Source organism: Falco biarmicus, chromosome 7 (genome assembly GCF_023638135.1).
Source record: "Falco biarmicus isolate bFalBia1 chromosome 7, bFalBia1.pri, whole genome shotgun sequence".
Taxonomy (NCBI): Eukaryota; Metazoa; Chordata; class Aves; order Falconiformes; family Falconidae; genus Falco; species Falco biarmicus.
In genome coordinates, this window is record NC_079294.1 from 54331658 (window position 1) to 54354266 (window position 22609).

General features: G+C 38.9%; 1 protein-coding gene across 9 annotated transcripts in view; it reads right to left on the reverse strand.

Annotated features, from left to right (window-relative positions):
- RNF111 (ring finger protein 111) overlaps nt 1-22609 on the reverse strand; it is a 60883-nt gene that overhangs the window by 7894 nt on the left and 30380 nt on the right. For 7 of the 9 annotated variants that reach the window (XM_056345463.1, XM_056345464.1, XM_056345466.1 and 4 more), the window contains 8 exons: nt 22339-22465; nt 17285-17448; nt 14301-14498; nt 13097-13416; nt 11948-12203; nt 10807-11164; nt 7760-7885; nt 6831-6957 (listed from right to left, as the gene is read on the reverse strand). In XM_056345463.1, the coding sequence (XP_056201438.1) occupies nt 6831-6957; nt 7760-7885; nt 10807-11164; nt 11948-12203; nt 13097-13416; nt 14301-14498; nt 17285-17448; nt 22339-22465 (1676 nt within the window). The remainder of the gene's footprint in view (nt 1-6830; nt 6958-7759; nt 7886-10806; nt 11165-11947; nt 12204-13096; nt 13417-14300; nt 14499-17284; nt 17449-22338; nt 22466-22609) is intronic. The other 2 variants (XM_056345462.1, XM_056345460.1) reach the window with 1 other exon arrangement.

Here is a 22609-nt window from a genome sequence, read left to right on the forward strand (position 1 = left end):
GAGATCAGAGCTTACCAGCTGCAGTGACATGCAGACAGGTCTCCTATTTGGAACAAATTCTGCTACTGGAGACTATTTAAGAAATCTACTAAATTTAACACTGCAAAACCAACCAAGAATTTCTCAAGAGTATATACCACAACAAACTACTCAAACAACAAAAACACTGGGTGGGACAATACATTTTCATGCTAATAAATGGGCCTTTATATTATCCTGATGGGGAATGGCATAAAAGCTCTGCAAAATTATCTGAACATGAATTATGTACAGGCTTTTTTATAAAATATGGTGAGAGTGCAGCTTACATTTCTGGCCAAGTAAAACACCGTCTTTTGAAAAAACATGTCGTGAAGAAAAAAAATAGCACTTCTATGCCTGCAGAACAAGCAGTCACTAACATAGCAAGATTTTTAACTAACTACATTTTTGACTACAAGCAGAAAACATGGGCAAGAAACAACTATCAGTAATGCCCAACTAAGAACAATCTAATTAAAATCCCTCTGACAGTTACCATCGAGCTTCAAATGCAAAGAGATTTCAGCTCTCCTGAAACATCTCCACACACAAACGTAGGTGTGATTTCAGGAAGTTTTCATATTGAACATAAGAAAAAAGGAAAGGCACAAAGCTAAGGAAGAAAGGGAAGAGCTTAAGGTAATGCCAGTCTGCACTAAGTGCTCGTATATATTCTTTTGGATACAGTCAAAGCAACCTACTCTGGACCTGCACATTCCAGTACAAGTTTGCTAAGAACTGTTTGCTACTTGTAGAACAAGTATCATCTGTTTTAGTTTTACACTTTCTTCTACTGACACCTCCCACTACCACAAAAATTTGCAGCAACTAAAAAATTCAAGGCTACATCTGAACACAAACATGCTGAAAGAGCTTGAAACAGCTAACCTGCAGGAAATAGTTTCTTCCTTGCTACCTTCCTTTAAACACCTTCCATCTTTCCAGGATCTTTTTGCCTTTCAGTTGCCACAGTCCATGAAGCAATTCTTCCTTTGCATGGTACTACTAATCTCGTCCATCCCAAGCTTTTATTCAATGGTTCACATCTAAGTATCTTCATACTTATATAAGATCTTCATACATAGTAAATAAATCCCAACACTAAGCTTATCCAGTTAACTGCTTAGGTTCACATGAATACCCAAAAGGAAATAAAGCTGATCAATTAATATCTTAAGCCAAAATCAAACAAGGAAAAGTTGCAGTTTTCATAAACACTGTGCGAAGGAACATGTGCTGCACAGCTAAAACCCAACCATATCTGTGTCTGAGTGGAACATAAAATGAGAGCTCTGCAACAGCCTATATTCTACCAAAACCTGAAGAACAGTAATTGATGTTTATATTAGGAAAAAAAGTAGCAGCTGCATTACAAGAGTGCCTTTCCTTATTTGAAAAATGCAGTTAAATTTAATGCAGCTAATCAAGGCTATTTCAAACCTAAACTTCACCTTGAACTATAACAGCTACCTTAAGTTACAGCCTTAAGGTAAGTGTTCAGATACTTTACAGCAAGTTTGTTGGCTTTTTTTCTATGGAACAATTGCAGCTCTTAGAGCTGTGATACTTGTATGACTACACTCCGAGTGATGTTACTCTGCCCAGCACACACCTACCATAACATACTGGGGCCTAATGGCCTATACCTCCAAATCCCTCCCAATTTTTACAACCTAGTGCAGAGATGGCCTCAACCACTTGATGAGTCAGTCAACAGTTAAAGGAACAAAACAGGAAGGCTCTGAAATAAAAAGGGGTGGACAGCATATGAAAGCCTCATGCGTAACACCTGAGAGAGGTGAAGTTCCCATAAGTAACTTTTTTTTTTTTTTTTTTTTAAATCATGATCCAGAGATCTCCCCCTGACTGACAAGCTGCAGTCCAGGTTCACAAATAAATTAAGAAGTCTTCTCAAGGGTTGCATCAACCCTATTGATATTTATTACACCATAGCTAGCAAGCTGTAAAGTCCAGAAAATTCTGCCCTGCCCCCCCAGCCAATTCACGATGAACAAGACACTATTCAAAAATAGGCAGAAGAAGCTGGAGTCAAGAGACTGGAACAGCATATCCCAGGAACTTCCTAGATTAACAGGTAGCTGAAACAATTTGAGAGGCACATAAATAGCTTCCATTATTTTAAGATATTGGTAGTGGGTTTGCATGGGAAGGTTTTGGTAGTGGGGGGCTGCAGAGGTGGCTCCTGTGAGAAGCTGCCAGAAGCCTCCCCCATGCCCAGTGGAGCCAACACCAGCTGGCTCCCAGTCGGACCCACCGCTGGCCAAGGCCGAGCTAATCAGCAGCGTTGGCAGCGCCTCTGGGGCAGCATATTAAGAAGGGGGGAAAAAAAATAAATCTGCACCAGCAAGAGAAGGGAGCGAGACTTTGGGAGAGCAACAACTCTGCAGAGACCAAGGTCAGCGCAGCAGGGGCAGGCGGTGCTCCAGGCACAGAGCGGGGATGCCCCGGCAGCCCGCGGTGAAGGCCATGGTGAGGCAGGCTGTGCCCCCAGCCCGGGGGGTAACGGGGGAGCAGATCCCCCCCAGCCCGGGGAGCGCTCCACGCCAGAGCAGGGGTGCCCCAAGGGGGCTGGCACCCTGTGGGGCAGCCTGCGCTGGAGCAGCTCCTGGCAGGACCTGTGGCCCCGTGGGGAGGGGAGCCCGGGCTGGGGCGGGTTTGCTGGCCGGGCTGGTGGCCCCCCGGGGACCCCACGCTGGAGCAGTCTGTGCCTGCAGGACGGCACCGCCTGGGAGGGACCCGGCTGGAGCAGCGTGTGCAGAGCTGCAGCCCATGGAAGGGCTCACGCTGGAGAAGTTCATGGAGGGCTGTCTCCCGTGGGACGGACCCCGCGCTGGAGCGGGGGCAGAGTGTGAGGAGGAAGGAGCGACAGAATCAACGTGACGAACTGACCGTAACCCTCATTCCCTGTTCCCCTGCGCTGCATGGGTGGAGGAGAAAGAGAAATCAGGAATTAAGCCTGGGCAGAAGGGAAGAGTAGGGAGAAAGGGGTTTTCCTCATTTGTATGGTAAGAAAACTCATTTCCCCAAGTTGAGTCTGTTTTGCCTGTGACAGCAATTACCAAGTGATCTCCCTGTCCTTACCTCAACCTGCAAGCCTTTCTATTTTCTCTCCCATCTGGTTGAGGAGGGGAGTGATAGAGTAGTTTCGGTGGCACCTGACATTCAGCCAGGGTCAAACCACCACAGATACCTTTTATAAAACAGAAAACTAAGACACATTTGTTGCTTAAATTTTAAATAGTCAAAATTCCAGACCAGCTGTAGCTAGTTATTCACAAAACAAAAGTATACTGAGTTAAAAGGCACAAAGGGTATACTGCTTACTTCAGGTCTATATTCCATTCAAAATTCTCTGTTTACTGCTGAAGAGATCATTTTTCTTCTTTGACTATGAAAAGGAGAAGATGGATGGGGGAGAAACAAGACCACCTAGTTTTAACCTTTCACCCTACACTCCATTGAACGACAAAGAGGAACAAACCCAATTCATAAAAATAACCCTTTCTTTAGCAGAGCAGATTTAAAATATAAAGCGCCGATTTTCTTTAAAGCGTCTTAGTAACTAACTCATATTCAGAGCAAAGTCCTGTTTTAAAGCAGAACTAAATTAAATTTCTCAATGAATGCCTGCAGACTTTTGAAACTTTATAGCAAATTACACTAAAAAAAACCACTTTGACAGAAGATGTTTCCTCAGTACGTACATGGCATTAAAGCAATAATGATGGGAACACAAACTACTCTAAGCCAGGGTTACACTTAAGGTAATTGTGTTAAATTGAAGAGGGGAGCAGCCTGATCCTTGTCTAGATATGAAGCAAGCTCTTTTTAACTGCTCTTCATCTAGGATTCCTCCTGGAGCATCATTTAAACAGGTTAAAAGTTTTTTCAACTGAGCTAACAAAAAAGGAGATTTTGTTTCCCCCACCCTTTATGTGGACTGTCAAACCTGCTGAACACTAATTATCTCCCCAACATATCTCTATCACTTTGTCTCCCCGAGGATTAGAACAGCAGTCTACATATTCCAGCACTGACAAGATGATTAGTTTATCTGCATCTAATTAAAATCTGAAATTGACACAGAGTACTAGTGACATGAAAACCCAAATAATCCATTATGCCCTTTATGGTCTGGCAGTAGTTTGAAGGGGTTTTAAGACTCCAGACAGAACAGACAGAAAAAACACAAACTGCCTATTAGCTAGCATGCTATTTCAGAAAGTGGACTCCACACAAATTAATTTTGTAGTTCAGCTACTGCACGACTTACTTTAAAAGACCTCCCCCCGCCCCTCCCAGCCCCCCCCCCAGAATGGAGATCATCAACATTTGATGACACCTGCATCAAGAATACAAGTAATGAGGCTTATCAATTGCTAATTAGTACCCTCTGTACTTACTGAAAGAAAGCACTCCTCTTAAAATTAACCACTTAGCAGAGGGACTCTAATCATGGTTCAGCCTCTCCTCCCTGGCCCCTGTTCCTAAAGTTACAATGAAAAAACCCAGGTGACAGCTGCAATTAATTTGTTGCTCTTCAGTACAAACTAAAATGGCACTTTTAAAAAAATATCCAGTTTAGTTAGATTAAAAACTTGACTGAATATTTACTCTGTATTCCAAGTCAATTTTGCTGAAAGATCTGCTGTACTCACATACATGCAAATGAAGAAAACTTTGGCTTTCCTTACTGCCACAGAAGGGGAAGAATCATCAAAATACGTTTGTAATGCTTTGAACTTATTGTATAGATAACTGTTAGCAGTGCTCTAACCTGCCTTTATGTTCTTCTAGTGTGTATAACCTGAAAACGCTTCAACTTAGGCAGACTCAGAACACAACTTCAAGTAACACTTGATCTGATCATAACAAGGTACTAAACACATCCCAACATTTGAGGAAGTACTGCTTACATCAGTCTACACACTATAAATCACGCTGTCCGTACAGTGTATACAAAACCTCAACATACAAACAACTTCAATTCAATTTCATCCAGAGATCCATGAATTACTGTTATGCGGAGTAGATACCCCTACACATGCACGTTTCTGTGCAGTTGAAGAACCCTATTTCATCTGACACTTTTATCAATTAGTAACAGCAGTCACTGAGCAGAAGGACAAGTTTATCACATTCAGGAAATACTTCTGGAGATTCTCTGTTACATCTTTCTTCCATTCTACTGCGAAAAAGAAGATAAACAGCAGGGTCCTGACTACTTGCTTGTGTAACGTTTCAGTTGTAGGAATACCCCTATGAAAGCTAAACAGTCAAAAGTTTCTAATCATGCTGGAATACAAGGATGAGCTGAACTCTAAGAAACCTCACAGCAATAGTGGAAATAAATCCCATAACCAACTTATTAGCCCTGACAGAAAAAGAGATAAAAATAGGCATGTTTAACTCCCTGCCTCCTAATGCAACCACAGTTCCCTGAACTATTGAGAGGGCCCTTTCTCTTTGAGAATTTAAAAGAATGGATGTTGTCTGTTACAGTCCAACACAAACTAAATGTGAGAGGCGCAAGCCATTTTTCATCCACTTGAAAAAAAAACAAAAAACCCTGACACCTAACTGGAGAAGAATGCAGAAAATCTTAATCTGAATAGATGATGCACAGGAGATAAGGTTATGCAGTAAGAATCTTGTGGGCTACACAAAAATACCAAATTCTACAGACTGCTCTAGAAAGTCTGTGATAAGTATGCAAGTTGTGCATCAACAAAATACCAACCCTGATATATCAGGAAGGTTCTTAAGGATTATCATCATGTTTGTTAGCAAATAGCAAGGAACAAAGAATGCAAAACCAGACTATGCAGAGACAGCTATTACAGTATTGGTTGTAAATTTACAGTTCAATCCCTAGATGTCAGTTCTGGCTACTAACAGAGGAATTCTGGATGGACAAGACTTGCAGGTTGATATTTAATTAAAATTTTATGGATGATCCCACAATTTTTATTAGATTATCTTGCTTTAAGAGGGTTAAATAACATGGGTTAGCCACACAGAATATCACATAGAAACACTAAACATACTCTGTTAAACTAAATTTGTGTCTTTGTGAATTTTCATTAAACAAAATTAAGGAGTATTCTAAACAAACCTACAGACATTCTTTCAAAAATAATACTCTGTAGAAGTCAAGAGTTACACTGATTTTCCTTGGTTTTCTACTGTAGACTGAAAAAAGTTAAGTGTAACAAGGGACTAGTTCACCCTCACACTTCCTGTTGCTTGTAACACTTAATGCTACAAAATTATGTATTTTATCACACCGAATTAGTTCAATGAACATCAAATATTATTTGAAAATAACCGAATCTCTAGATGGAGTTCTAGCTGTGCTATATACACACCTTAAAAATAAAGCACCAGTGCTAATCCTCATGCACTGGGTGGAAAGTTGGTACCTTTAACAATCCAAAACTTATTTAAGAACCACCTGAACTTTAAAAATCAGATGCAGAGGGTCAATGCATTGTAATGCAAGTGACAATTTAATTCAAATATGTTTCATTTTACAAAAGCTGAAGTTAGAAATGTTAGTGGCCTATACTGTTTTCTCTTATTAAACAACGAGCCTGTTCTAGTTCCCTCTCTGGGAGCAACACACAGTAACACTGCAGTATTTTATTTTCCTCTTCAGTTGAGCCACTGATGTTTACAGCAACGTACATGTATCCAATCAAATGCAGTAAACCTCAAAATAACTTCCCTGGCAAATAAAATAATTACAATGACCAATGACCATCATTTTTTGTGAGCTATCTCCTTACCATTAGAGGAAGAGCTCCTATTTGCAAGTGATGAAGTCGAGGAGGTGCATGGTAGTGGGCCAAGTGAGGATGCAAGGGCCCTGGAGGGTAAGTAGCTGCAGTCACACCAGCTTCAATTCCCAGCTCCCTGTCACATGAATGAAAGTGGCATTACAGTAAAGGTACATCCTGACTCCCAGATACAATTCCACTGCTTTGGAAAGCACACAACACCAGCACAGCTACTGTAACAGTTTTACATTAAAAAAAAACAAACCACTAAACTAAACTTATCTAAACTTTGCTAAAGAATTCTCTCAGTCCTATCATAACTTAGTTGTTTTTAAATCAGCTGTGAAGATTTAGTGTGATAAATCATAAGAGACAGCTCCACATTTATTGTGCCCAGGAATATGATCAGTGTGGAGTCTTTTCTATAGCTCACAGTGTGGGAACAGCAGCTGTCATGCATGCACCTCTTCCCTAACAGTCAGAAGTGTCTTTTTATTTTTTAAAATAATAAATATATTATGAAACTTAAATGTAAGCTTCTTGAGTGGGCCTGACACAATGTTAAATAAGTTCAGACAAAAGGGAGACAATAAATTGGTAACTCAAATCCAAACCTCTACTGTACAAAAAGCATAAATATAACAACAGTTTTCAGCAATGTTTTACTTGCCTATTTTAAAATCAGTTCTTGAAATAGCTACCTACAGTCAGTAAAACTCAATTCCATTTTACAAGCAATGGATAAAAAAAGCTTAGAAATACATTTAACATAAAGAGTACTCAAAGCAGTCAAAGCTATATCAATGTCTACAAATTTTCAAGTCCAGGTGCATGCAGCTTTTCCTAAAGTCACAGACAATATTATCAGCACTGTGATCAGTACATTATGGTCTTTTGTCCTGAGTACCAAAGAACTAAAATAGTATCTGATCACTAACCAGGCAGATCTCTCTGGGGCTTGTCGAGGATGGGAAGACATTGTCTGAGGCACATGAATGTGATGCCCATGACCATAATTGGGATGCATTCTGTGAGGGTGCGGAGGAGGCCTCTCATGAGCACGTCTAAATGACATGAAACAGAAACAGTTAATTTCACATACTTGTTAGTATCAAGAAAGCAACATCCATCATCAAAATGTTACAGATTGAATTACTGGAATGTGTTTAAACTAAAAAAAACCAACAAAACTCCCCATACAGTATTTTAATTTCAACTTTAGATACAAATTAGAAAATAATTATAATACAGATTTGATATGCAAAGACAAAGCCAGCTTCAGCTACTGTGATCTGCCCTTCACTTAGCAGACATGACTACAGAAGGACTGACAAAGTGTTTAATCCAAACCTCAAAATGCAGGTAGGCAATTAAGGCCACCTGACAGTCACGTTGAGATTCAGAGTCATTCACAGATATGCCATGGTTTATTTCTAGTCAAACTATTACCAGCAAAAGTAATCAGGGGAACCTTGATACACTAATCAGAGGACATTCTCCTTGGAACATGTCTGCGTCACAGCTCAAGTAGTAAAAGCACACTGTTTTTCTTCCATGCCAGCTGGTACAGAACAACTATGGCTTTCAAAAAAATCTTCAAAGAAACCTGCTGACTGACTTCTGTTCCTTTACCACTTCCCAGTTACAGGAAGAAATCGACTGATATTTTCGTTTTCATTGCTTTCAATGCATAAAAGTTTTTTTCTATTCAACCTAGAAACTTGGATTTTGCCAAAAGTAGCACACTCCTCAGATTCAGTACCACTTTAAACCACCTGATAAAGCAGACCAGACAAAGTTACTTAAGAGGACGCTATTCTCTGTCAGGCTTGTATAAATTATGATAGAAGTACTGGTTTTCTACAATGTACAGACCTATCAGCAGAACCTAGTTTCACCTCCCTTCAGTTTATCAAATAGCTACCGGGAAAAACCTAGAAGGGCATACTTTAATGAAAAAAACCACCACAGCAAAATGACTTCCATAATTCCATGAAAACTGAATGTCATGTAGGCCCATTTTTCCTCAAATGAGTCTTAATTTAAAAGAAACACATTGGAAACTATTTCTATGAATGTAAAACTCCTAGGCTGTCTATACCACAATCTTAGTATGAAGTGGGTGATCAGATTTAAAAGAAACAGAAAACCCTTATGTTGCATAAATGCAGCACACCCTCACACATCACATTTTGTGGCTGATTCCAAGCCCCTAAAGAAGTTCCAGCTGTCGTACCCATACCTGAGACATGACAGCGAGGACTCTAGCCATTCTCTACTTCCAATCCTGAAAAATTCCTACATTGTTAGACAGAAGGTACAAGCACTAGACTATCCCATGTCCTCTTTCTAGAAACACCACCTTAAGCGCACTTTGAGATGCTGGGACACGGAACCAGAAGGAGCTGCAAGTCTGCTGGCAGTCTCAGTCTGTGCATTAAATAGCAGAGTGAATGTACACAAGTTTTGGGTGGTCAGATTTATATTAGGTTGGGTCAAGACACTCACAAAACTGATTTTGCACGTAATTTGTATGAGGATTAGAGGGAAAGAGATAGCCCAAGGGCAGGCAGAACAATTTCATAAGGTGACAAAACAAAACTATAGAGCAGAAACCTCGCTGAGCAAACTGACAGTCTGACCTGAGACTGGTGACTTCACAGAGAATGTCAAGGAAGAACCTATCATCGACATCTGACTACAGTTTCTATACATACAAAGAAAATCCACTAGGCTAAGAAATGCCAATATTCACATTTCCGATCCCAAAACTACCAAAAAGTTTCCAGAACTGGTGAGATAGCTACCACTACTACTTTTCCTTAAAACGCTATCTTGCTGTCTCACATTCACTGGCTTGAATGTTCCAAAATTAATTTTTGGGTATGACTGCATAATCACAGACACACACAAGCAGTGTGCTGGTGCATTTAGGTTAGGGTGTTTAGAGGTTACGCCATTTGCATAGCAAAGGTTACAAAAGAACACGTACAGGTTCAGACTGATCAAAGTTTTGATGACTGAGGAAGCAGGGCTATATCTGACTTTCCTGGGGGGCAGGGGAGGGAAAGTCTGTCCGTGCCACTTTGTGAGCAGTTACTGTCTATAGGTATTTTTATGAATGACATGGAAACTGCCTCAAAAGTTGCAGTTAAAGCAAACTTGTTCAATTATTAACTTCTAAATCAGTTTTAAGTTAGTTACCAGCAGAATCTGCGTAACAAAGTTAGGAACAACAGCTAGAGAGCTCATTCTTAAATTTCTCTTGGATATTTAAAAGCTTTATCTCCAGAATGAAAATCAGCTACTTCATGATTGAATACGAAGCCAGTGTTGACATGATTTCTGTTAATACTAGTGTCATGAATCTAGCTTAGCAACAACAGTAGCATCTCTTAAACAATTATCACCAAAGCTACATCTCAACATTGGTCACATTCTCTTACAGGTACTACTCAGTCTTTTCCTTTTCTTCTAAAGACCAAGGCATTAGGTAAGTACCTAAGGTTAAATCTGAATTAAACCTGATAAAGAGTCTCTTAGAATAACTCGTTCACTTTATTTTAAAGCATTAGTTAGGTAAAAAGAATCTTAACAGCATCAAACAAGGCAAAACAAAGGAACATGTGTCAAGGAACACATTTGAAAGGAGCTTATGGTGTACTTTCTAGGATGTCCAGTTTGAAGAAGAATTCCTGCCTGTTATCTGGAAGATGAGTAACGGGCAAGAGAAACGTAAGCTCCCCCTCCATGCCCCATTTGTGCCTTACCTGGAGACGCTACTGAGAAATGTAATGGAACAGGTGCAAGTCTTAATGCTCACATGACTGTGACAGGATGTGTAAAGACACTTCTTACCATGGTTTAACACTTAACAGTTCCTAACCATGCATTTAACAGTTTGAGATTCACATGCAACATTTTACAAACCTGAGGGAAACGAACTATATGTTTAGATATTGCTCTGAGTACATTTGTGACATACGTTGGGTGTTGCATCATTCTTCTTCTCTGGACCTCCATCCTCTGGATCACTTCATGAGGATGTAGCCTCTGTGCTGGAGGTGCTGTTGCAGGGATGTGATGGGATATAGGCTGGTGTGTTGCAGGAAGATGCTGTGGTATTGGAGCAGCTGCATTGGCTAAAGGATGAGTTGGTGGTGGAGGTGGAGGTGGCACAGGATGAGAAGATGCATGAGAGGAGATTGAAGGATGGAAGGGATGCACTGGATGAGGGATAACATAATCTACTTGAGGTGGAGGCTGTGGCTGTGGAGGAGGATTTCCATGAGAGTGAGGACATGCAGAAGCTTGATGATGGAGAGGTCTGGTCAAAGAAGCATCTGCAATGAAAACATCAAGTGCTTTTAATTTGGTCAGCAACAGGTTTTGAGTTAAATTCATTTTAAAAAATATCTTCACACAAGTGCTTCAGTGTTATTACACCTGTGGCCACATGTGAATATGTGTTTATGCAGTTTTTAAATAAAGTGATTCCAGCAATATACTGTGAAAGGAACCCACACTTCCTGCAGCCAAAAGTATTCCACTTGCCAATGTTGGTTAACCACACCCCCCCACCCCCCCCCCCCCGCAAAAAAAAAAAAAAAATCTGTGTGATGCGTGCTGGTAAAGGTATATATGGTAAGAAATTTTACTCAAGTTTGTTGTTAATCCTTAAAAAATTCAATCCTCTGCCCCGCCACAGTCTGTAGAGACAATAAAATCCAAACCCAAGAAATCATAGTCAGACAAATGAGCTGACTGAGCTTCCTTTGGCAAAACTCACTGGGGGAATGGGACACGAGACACACCAAGGGGAAAGAAATAAAAAGGCATTGCTAAAATACAAAGTAGATCAAAAATATTTTCATAGTAAATACAGTTTTTAAAGTCTGAATGTTATTAAGGTCACTCAAAAGCAAATATTTTAACTTCATCTTGATCCTGTTCAAATCCACTACACAAGCTGAACTGTTTTGTTTCTTAATATGCATTTTGCCAGGCTAGCTCCAAGATCGAAGCAAGCAGCTAGTGAGAGTTTTCATAGGTTGCCAGGAAGCTGTTTTCTGTTATTTAGTTGGTTCCCCACCCCCCACAGGTACCCAGTACTTATCAGGACTTACAAGGAGAATGCATATAATGCCGACAGGAAGAGAGCGATGCCTGAGGAGGAGGCTGGGGCTGTGGCTGTGCAACCATACTCGATCCATACCCATCTATTGTTATGGACTGGCTTGGGCCAGCACCAGCCTGATGCCCATAAATTGCAGTTCGAGATGAAGAACCAGGACAGCAGGGGTCAAAAGCAGATGTTCCATGAAAAGCACCACTTCCATGACTTCTTATACCACTGCTGCTTAAGTCTACCGGCAATGCCTGCTGTGTAAACAAACCATCCTTTTTCAAGCCCTTTTTCAGACATTGAAAACAAAGTCACCCTCAAACACAGTGTGAAAAAAAATAAATACTATCATAAGCAACTGGGATCCAGATTTTAAAGTTTTAAGGCTCAACTCTGGAATATTCTTTAAACATGGTTAACATTCCTTTTTCCTATATTTTTAAATCTGGTAAGAGAGACTAAATTCATTACATCAGACTGAAATACCACACACACACCCCCCCAGAAGAAAAAAAAAACAACACACCACCAAAACCCCTATGATGGATTAATCAGTGAGTGTATGGGAGCTCCATGCCTTGAAAAATTTGGGAGGAAAAAACAATCTTTCGTGTTTTAGTTGTGCCTAATGTATTACACTTAAAAGAGAAACCAGATTGACAGTGTTGCATGTTGTAAATTAAGTTTGCACAGTACTGTTCTTACTTATAACCGTATTATTTTAGAGCTGTGATTTTAGTCACTTAAAATCTCAAAAAACGCTTTTAGAAGAGTAACCAATTCTTTTATAACTTTCATAAGCAGAACATTAGACTTGATTTTTTCTTGCTTTAAGGCAGCTCAATTACTTGCACTGCACAACTGCTATCACAGTTTATTTCAAGGTATTTATGTTTGGTTTGCTTAAACAGCCACTTACAGTCAAAAAGAGGGGATGTCAGCTGTCAATGATTACTTGTTGGATTACGCATTTGTGTAAAATTTCAAATTTTCGTGTCCATATATTTTAGCTCAAATTTTTCTTTTAGTTCCCTTCTATAATGCCTGCTACAGAACAAGAGAACAATCCACCATGCAGCATCCTATCCTATTATCTCCTATCTCTAACAACTGGAAATCTCAAAGAGAAAGTCACAAAAATTAAACCTGCCTGGTCATGGTAACTGGTGCCAGAACTGCTGCTTGCTCCACAAGGTGCAGGCACTGGAGGAGGCCTCTCAACAGGGCAGCTGGAGTCACTGAATGAAGGAGACAGCGGAACAGCTGGGTGAGGGTTGTGGTGGTGGTGGTGGTGATGTTGAAAGTGGTGGCCATGCTGCTGAAAGCAGCTTGTATGCGGGTGCCCCAATGCATGATGAGTCTGTGAAGGTCCTCCACAAGGAGAATGCTGAGGGCAGCACGACGGTAACCTTGGCATGGCCGGAGGGCCAGTTTCCAGTGTTGTATTAGATGCAGTTCTTCTTACATCATCTTGAAGATAAAGAAAGTTAATATTGAAGTGAAAGAAATTAGTAAAGCTGACTACTATCAGACAGTGTCTTAAACCAAAAAAAAAAAATTAATACTGTACTTCACAATTAAATAATTAACCAACTGAAAAACAGAGCTATACTAAACCAAAACCAACAGGATATGAAAAGATTTAGCTATGCCAGCTAAATGAACCAAAGCTGAATGGTTGGGGGGATGTACTCATAGAAACCATTAGAGGACATGAAGTGACACTTGCCTTATTCCACCAGTTTAAGACATATTATCAGTAGGGAAAGGAGGAAAGATTGTCCCTGTGGTTAGTCTGCAGAGACCTTGAATTCTTGTACAACTGTGGTCATTTCAGGCTTTTCATACCTCACTTGACTTGCAGATTAGGGGCACAGCACCCACGTTTCAGAGATGATATGAGTGCTACCTGCCTGTACAGCTCTATTATAGGTCAGTATCTATACAGGCCTCTATAAATGTGCTTCTAGTGAAGTAATCTTCAGGGGGAGGTTCAAGGACTCTCTCTGTATCCTTCACTTTCTTACAATACACGCTAAAAAAAAAAAACACCACCGCTGTAGCACACTGCAATTAATCCTTAATTCCCTGTGAATTACCTTCTACCTCCTCAATAAGCGAGGTATAACCCAATCATTCCAATAAGCAAAAGCAGAAGCCTCCAGCACAACTTCCTTCATCTCCGGGGAGAAATCAATGACCTTTTTCAGGTTCCTGTCGTCTCAACTTACTCCTGTTACATTCAGTACTAGAAGTTCACACGCCATCTGATCTAGAGAATGCCAATTAGCGTTCTGTACGCCCTTTGGACTAGGGGGCAACACAAGAGGTTAGAAGGCTCTCTTATTCTGTACCTCCAGCTGAAGGACCAGCAGTGCCGCCACTGGGAAGACTAGAAGTCGTCTCTGGTGCTGCAGAGGGCTGGCCGTTGGAGACGTTCGGAGCTGCATCAGAGGCCTGCTCTGAGGTAGACGTACTAGAACTGTTACTGGAAGCAGAACTCACAACCTGCGGCTCCACTCTAGCTGATGTGGTTGGCACAACTGTTGGCTCTAGCAAAATAAAAAAGCTTTCATGTTTAAGCTTTAAAAGCTGCTGGGGGTTTTATTGTTGTTGCTGGGTTTTTTCATTATTTTGCAAAAGAAATTCTCAATTCTGGTCTTACCAGATGCTAAGAAAGTCTGAACACAAAAGGCTGACATGTAGAAAAGTTAGTGCTGTTTCACTTGGGAGGTGGAATTTATCTTTTTTTTTTTAAATTTTAAAATAAACTCAAATTTTAAGAATTAATATAAAATCAATTCCCAACCAAATCCGACACATCAATTTTTTATTTACTGAAAAAATTACTACTAGAAATGAAATTAAGTTACTCTGCTACTTCATGATGAAAACACTTGCTGAAATCTTTCGCAAATCCACAGGCAGACTACTTTATTACTACTCTTACCTTTTTTTAAAGCCTACAAAGCACAGAAAAACTTTTAGATAACTATCAAAGAACAGCTTAACATCTAAACTAGCAGTACTGCTTTACAAACCAATCATTCTAGACACGTATTACTACTAAAGGCTATAGCAAAATAAACTTGGTTGCTAGTCTCAATACACAGTAAAAGCAGATTCATTAAATCAAAATTGAGACTTCTGTTAAAAGTACGTACATGTTCATTTTGTGTACTGTAAAGGTAATAGTCAGCAATGTATGTAATTGGATCCAGGGAAATACACCAAACACTTGATAAATCTTGTTCTCTACTACACAGTTGTAAACAGGTTAAATTTTATAAACCACTTGGTGGTATAATTCGAACTCAGTTTTGAGAAAGTAAGTCTTTGACTTAAGTTTGACATTTCTCTCTAATTACTGACAAGGCAATGACATAACTAGGAATATGAGATACCATAAAAGGGAATATAATCAGAAACAGCTCAGGTTTTTTTTAGTAAAAATGTCTGCATGGGTATCGGGGAAAAAAAAGGCATCAAGACACTTCAAATACTTCCCTTACACAAAGTCTCAAAATAAAATATGACTAGTTTTCAAGATTTCTCTCTACATCTAGTAGGTATATCATTAACTCAGTGAGCAAAAGAATAAATGTATCTCCCTTCTTGCAAGTCTTCCAATTCATCACATTAAAAAAACATGACCCGATACATACATTTAAGTTCTTTTGGATTTTCACGATGCATTCCAATCTACTGGTTTTATTTAAAGGCGCATTTTTGGGGAAACATATTAATGATCAAATTCAGAAAAAAACCAAGTATATAGGACATGTATAGCCTAACATTGATATGTGATCACACAGGACGTAAGACTGGATGCTAATACACTCTGAAAGCAACCCTGCAGCCAGGCAATTCTAAATTCTATCAGCCTCAATCACCCTGCCAGCCTGGTACTGTTTTGAGTCACCATCAGCAATACAGACAGTTCCGTTTCTACTCTGCAAAAAACAGTAAAAGCCAGTGGGCCTGGTCAATCTCAGACTACTAGCCAAGAGAAACTGAATTCCAACACACTTCACAGGCAGTAACCCAGGAAGATAGATGGAGGTATTACCCTTAATGCTCATGTAAGTAGGTAGCAAAGTTTTAAGACCAGTAGCTTTGAAGACATCAGTAAAATTATGGTAAAGTGCGTAGCTGCCTTCTAATAGTGTTCATTCAGAATGTTTATCATTTTACACTAGTAGCTCATGTGTGAAATTTGTATCCCCAAAATCCTGGAAGATTCACCTCAGAGAGGTATTTCCATGGCACAGGAGAGGGAGAAACAGCTGGTCTTAAATATACACATTGCAGAAATAAAAGTTAATTCAGCAATAATCTTTTTAAAAACCACTTGGTTCCTGAATTTAAAATTAAATTCTGTAACTTTAGTTTATACACTAAAAAATAATAAAATAAATGCTTACTCCCCTTCAATGATAGGGCTGTTGGGTATTTCACAGTAAATCCATAAAGAAAAGAATCTGTAAATCAATCTACCCTCTTTCATAAAACCCATCAAACAAAAAAACCCAATTCCAAACCCTTTCAACTCTCCAACCCACCCCAAAAACGAAGACAACTTGAAGAGTAAGATATTGTGAGATACTAGCATGCAACGCACTTGCGGACGAAACCCCAACAGGAAAAATCTTTTATTAAACATGAAAAGTAACATGCACCCAAGAAACCCCCAAAACCACCACCACAAAAAATAAACCTGCAAAAATGTACATGAGCTTTAGGTTTTTTTCCTTCTCTCAACTTTTGACAATACCTGGAAGTTGCTCTGAAGAGCTTTCAGCAGGAATAGACTTACTAAGTGCCAGTAGGTTTTAATATTAGGAAACAATGAAAGGTTACAGCTTCAGAAATCTAATATACTTCATTAGTGGGGCTGGAGTTTGGTTGGGGTTTTTTTTCTTTTTTTTTTTTTAAATTATTTTTATTCCAAGTCCTGAAAGAGTAGCAACTATTCCAAAGCATAGGCACCGATAGATTTGCCTTTTATAGTGCTGTATTGAAGTAAGTGCATATTTCTGAAGAAGTAGTTCCAACCTGTTCTGTAATTTCTGCCTGGTGAGTCAGCCCTCAGACACACACCCAAGTCAGTTTTGGAAGAGAAATCAGATCTAGTAGATCCGTTGGGAACAGCTAAAGTTTTAATTTTAAAAGGAAGGCCACAGGAGGATTTTCTGACAGGTCTGGAAATTAGTTTGTTGAGAACTGAGACTTTTTCGTTGAACAGTATGTTATAACTGATGCCATTAACTCCACTCCCCTTACACTGATCAACCCGTTTCTGAAAATGGAAGAGATTTCTCAGAGCAATGCAACTTACCATCTTCATCCACTGTAAGGTCCACTACTTCTGCAGCATTCTGTCTCAGGGGCTGTATGACCGTGGAAATCCTGCTGCGGTTCCGCTGTTCTTGAGGTCGTGCAGCATGAGAACTAGAACTTTGTCCCCAGTGTGATCTTGTGTGCCCAAGTGTTGAACGAGACCTTCAGAAAGGTTAACACCTTAAGTATTGACCTAAATTTTGCCATTATTAAATTTTTCTCTCACTGTTTGAGAAGCTATTTGAAATATTTTTTCATTATTAGAAAAACATTTGGTTATGTTGAAACACTCCACATCCACTAGACGTGTACTTACAAACGTTACTGCAGCCTGTACCAAATAACATAACGGCAAATATCCAACACGTACAGTTTAAAGGACTTTCAACCATGTTCCTAAGAAATACATACAAGTAATTTATAAAAAATTACAACTGCTGTCAGGCAGCAATTATATCTGATGTTGTGTTTTGTTAATAGTAAATGAAGAGTCTCCAAATCGCATACAAAACCTATGCAGCCTGAAATGGCAGATCTATGAATGACAACAGAACCATAAAGACAATAAAAACTGTGTAAACATTAAGTTCTTTTGCATGTTAACTTGTGACAGAATATTTTCAGAAGATAATTTCTGTAATTTAGATTTCCAAAATGTTCTAAAAGTGCAAAAAATCTCTGGATTTTTCTCTCTATTATTTTTTCCCTCCCCCTCCTCTAAAGGACAGACACAGCTGTGTAACACTTAAATAAAATGTAGCTTCAGGAGAGGAAATTACAAGGTTGTAACCGTAACTAAGCAAAGGGATGGTTTCATCTCTGTAGTACAACACAAACACCCATTCTATTCTGTTTAGCCACAAAAACCCAAACACTCAAATCAACGATGCTTTGGAATTTAAGAGGATACTGTCTTTAATTAAGGGAAGAATATTTTTACAGTATTGTATTTACCAGTTCGCTGTCAGAAAACCTTTAATTTTCCAGTATTTACATAAATCAAGTGGCTCATATTTTCCAGTTTGGAAAAACGATGTGCTCAGGCTTCAGAAATTCACAAGAGGAAAATGTGAAGAAAAGGGACTGACTTTCAGTAAAACAAAACCAAACCCACTGCACAGGTCACCACAGACCTCGGTTTACATTTCTGTGCTGCCTGTACTCCGCCCCTGTATGTGTAACTCACTAACAAAGATCAGTGTATTTTCCTGTTGTGCAAAAAGCATGCTTGCTGCAGCCTTCTCAACTGGCTCACACTTCAGTTTCTTCAATGTCACTGTAATTTAAAGATCAGGCTGGTTCAAAACAGCACATGTTCTTTGAAGTTTGGGTTTACATAACGTCCAAATTGATTTGCTTGTGCTTTGTGTGTATCTTATTAACGCTTCAGAACGAAATTTACCTCCCAGGCCCCTTTAAAAACTTTACTATTACTCTCTAGGGACCCAAGGTGCACTCTGGTAATACAAGGGGATGATGAGGCGTCCCCCTCTATTTCATCTTCCCCTCCTCTTCAGTTAACTAAGCGCTACGGTTTGTGGCAGCACCTGGGGTTTGGTAGTAAACGAGAGATGAAATTAGCTGTGGAAGGGTACCCAGGATCGCCAGCGTTTACTTCTCTTACAGGAACTCCAGCTTTATATCAAAACCAGTACAGCACCTACAGTACCTCAATATGTTTTGTCTTTCAATGCAAGCTGTAAACTCAATGATAAAAAATGTCTTGGGATTTCTTCTTGCACAAAAGAACAAGCAGACAACACGACATAGCATCAAACTAGAGATTAAGAGAAGGAAGGCCCAGAACACAACTGTACAGTGAGCAAATGATCTCCAGGAGTTACTGAATCAGGTATGATTTCAAGCAAAGATAAAGGTGGAAACTAAGGCCTACTGAATTGAAACAGTCTTAAAGTTAGAGGTCTAGGTCTTCATTTCCTTGTTATGATTAATCAGGACATTATTCTGAATGACTAATTAATATGTTAGCTACACGGTGCTGTGTATATTCAGTCTGTGGCTGAGTCCAGGTAATTTCAAAATGACTAAGTCAGTCCACCTCTGAAGTATGTAAGACCAAACTGTTTAGTCCATTTAATGCTAAGATGGCTCTCAACCAGATCTTAATAGCTTTTTCTATATCAGAAAAAGACCAGCAGTGAAGGCCTCGTAGCATTTTGGTAGATACTGTCTATCTCCTCCTCCTAGCTGCGATGCCTGCTGCTACACTGCTGCTTGACGCTGCAGTTCATGTTACATCAAAGACTGACTTTCTCTGTGCTTTGGAAAGGGCCTTATCTTGATGGAGAAGGGAGGAGTAGGGAATAGTCATCAGTACTTAACAACTTCTTGATGGAAGTGGCAAAATGAATGACGTAGAAGAAGAAACCAACACAGATTTCTGTATGTCATTTCTGTCCTTTCAAAGTAAGTTTCACTCGTAAATTCTAAATAAATTAAAATATTCCTATGATCTATACATGGGCACTTGTTTAAAGGTACTTTAAAAGAAATAATGTTTTTTACCTTCCATTTAGGAAGGCAGAAAAAACAGCTTTAACATGCTTAAATATCCTAACCATAGGTTCTTACTACAGCTTAAATTTAGAGCCTACTATCAGATTCATCTTTTACTTATAACAGTCAAGATTAACACTTCAGAACTTTTAAGTTTTCTGAAAATGCCAGCTGTAAAGTTGCAACTTCCCTGCTGAAAGCTCTGTATAAAGACAAATGCTGAAGTGACAGACTCCAAAATTTAAGTAAACTTTTTCAAATCTACAATCTTTTTCACTACTACTAATTTGCATTCTGTAGGTCCATATATTACTCCATATGGGATATACACAGCTACTCAATAATTGATTTTTGGAGGGAAAAAAAGTTTTAGCTCCAGAGTGTTCAATGTATATAACAAGCATTAAAAACCTTAGCTTCAGATTTCACAGAAAAAAGCTAGCAGTACTATGAAGTGTCAAAAGAGATCTTCAATTTCCATTTCTGATTTTACTTTTTTTTTTTCCCCACTTCCATCCAAAACACATCCTTGCCTTTTAAAGGAAAACCACAGTAACCTCTTCTATCTATACACAAGTTATAAAGAATAAAAGTAACTATTTATTTCACTCTGAACAGTATTCTGAGTTTGGTAAATAATCTTCATAAAGTTCAGTTCACTTACAGCATTTATAATTTTATACTGAATTATCATGTAGATGTCCCAGAGCTGCCTTTGTTCCTTACATTGTGGTTGGCAAAACCATTTGAAACAGGAAAGTCTGCGTAGGAAATACCCTATGTTCAAAGTATAAGAGACTAGTTTAGAAGTTCCCAACATTTCAGGCTTAAGACTTCAATTTGAGCTTTTCCTCCTCATAGCAAACTTCCTGGAATTGTTTTCTTACCCTATTTTATTTTTTTCAAACACAGAATCATGACTTTTCCCAATAAAAAAAATGACATTTATTTCTTTAATCTTCTCAAAAAGTTTTCAGCTGAACATTTTTAGCAATGTCTTTCCTCCACTTTTGACAGCCAAGTACAGTAAATAGTTAAGAGCAAAACATGATTTGAACATTCTGTTGTGATCTTGGGAAAAAAAAAAGATAAGTAATCAAACATGTTAGAAGGTCTAACAAAACAAACAGGCCAAAAATTTAAACTCACCAGAAAGTGCCCTCAATTCAGTCTCCTTCTCACTTAAGTCACCAGTAAAGACACAATTGACATCAATAAAAATGGGGGGTTGGCTACTATATAAAATGTTTCTTATTGATGCTAGGAAGAGAAAGCTGTTTATTTTTTAAAAGCATTTTATCTGTCTTTAATCAGGTTTGAATTAATGTTCTATAAGCACAATCACTTTCACCTAGCCTAATTTTTTACTTTTTAAGCTTTACATGCACGTTATAAGAAGCTAAAGCATCAACTCAATCTAGCTCAAGTCTTTTCAAGCATAAAGTTGTTTTGTGAGTTTTAATGACTCTTCTCAACAATTCATTCATGTAGATAAATCACCTATTTGTAGGAGCGTTTCTAATCACCTCAAGGCAGAGCATCTGTTGATTCTGCAGCTTTTGCCTTCTTTTAAACAGAAGAAATATATTGTTGAAGAAATGAATTTTTTAGATGTTGATTTCTGTCATCTCTCTCCACTTCCTCTTCACTATAGATTCAGGCTGCCTATTTTTGTGAGTCTGACATCCTTTGTGTGTCAGTTTAACAAAAAATTTAGTTAGTTTCAACTGTGTATCAAATTTATATTACACACACATTTGTCTTAAATTGATTTGTTAAATGTGATATTTGTTCCAATAAAAGTGATTTTTGCATTAAAAGCTGTCTGTTATTTTAAGTATAAAATTGAATTAGTCAAAGCACTATTTGACAACGCACAGATGGAATGTTTTCATAATTTACTGCCTACTGTTCCTTTGTCATTATTTTTCTAGAAAAGAGATAGTCATTCTTCATATTCTACAATTTTGTCTTCATGTTTACAAATACAAAAACATACATAATAGGCAGGCATGTCCAGCAGTCCTATGCACATGACTATTTCAAGTTCCCTTCTTAAAGGAACTCCACTTTAATAGGTTCAGCAAAATCTGACAAATATGGAACAGAACTTCCAGAGAGGCATGGAAGAACAGGAAAGCACATACAGCAGCAGCTTCAAAAAAGTAGGATGCTTTCTGGAGGAATGCTCAGCTAGTCCCTAGATAGTTAACTCAGCCTAAACTTGCTCTCCCTAGGATCTCACCACAGCTTTGCCTCCCCAAAATTCTGCCCATCAGTTACAATAATTACAACCACCAACACAACAGTTCCAGATTACTTGAACTGTCAAGATTTGGCAAAGCTGTGGCTATTGTTTTCTGTCTGTTTGGGGTTTTGGTTTTGGGCTTTCTTGTTTGCTTTAAAACATGTATACTATGCATCCTGGCTATAACTTCTACGACATTTACCTTATGGGCTTTTAATGATACAGAGCCTTGTTACAAACTTGGAGTCAAGCAAAACTGCATTAACACAAAGAGATACAAGTCTCACCTGTAGCTTTCACCAACTGTGACAATCTCCACTTCACTGTCTGTTGAGGTAACATTTATTTCTTCATTAGCAGTGACCTGGGGAGTGGAGGATGCTTCAATCACCACAACATCTTCATCGATACCTCCTGATGAGGAAAAAGGAAGAACAAAGTTTGTATACTTCATCTATCTCAGGAGTTGTCATTGTGAGGGATTTTTTCCCCTCCTAGACTTGAGATACACGTACGTAGAGAATTTCATGGTGTATGCCAAAACTTCAGGTGCAGCTA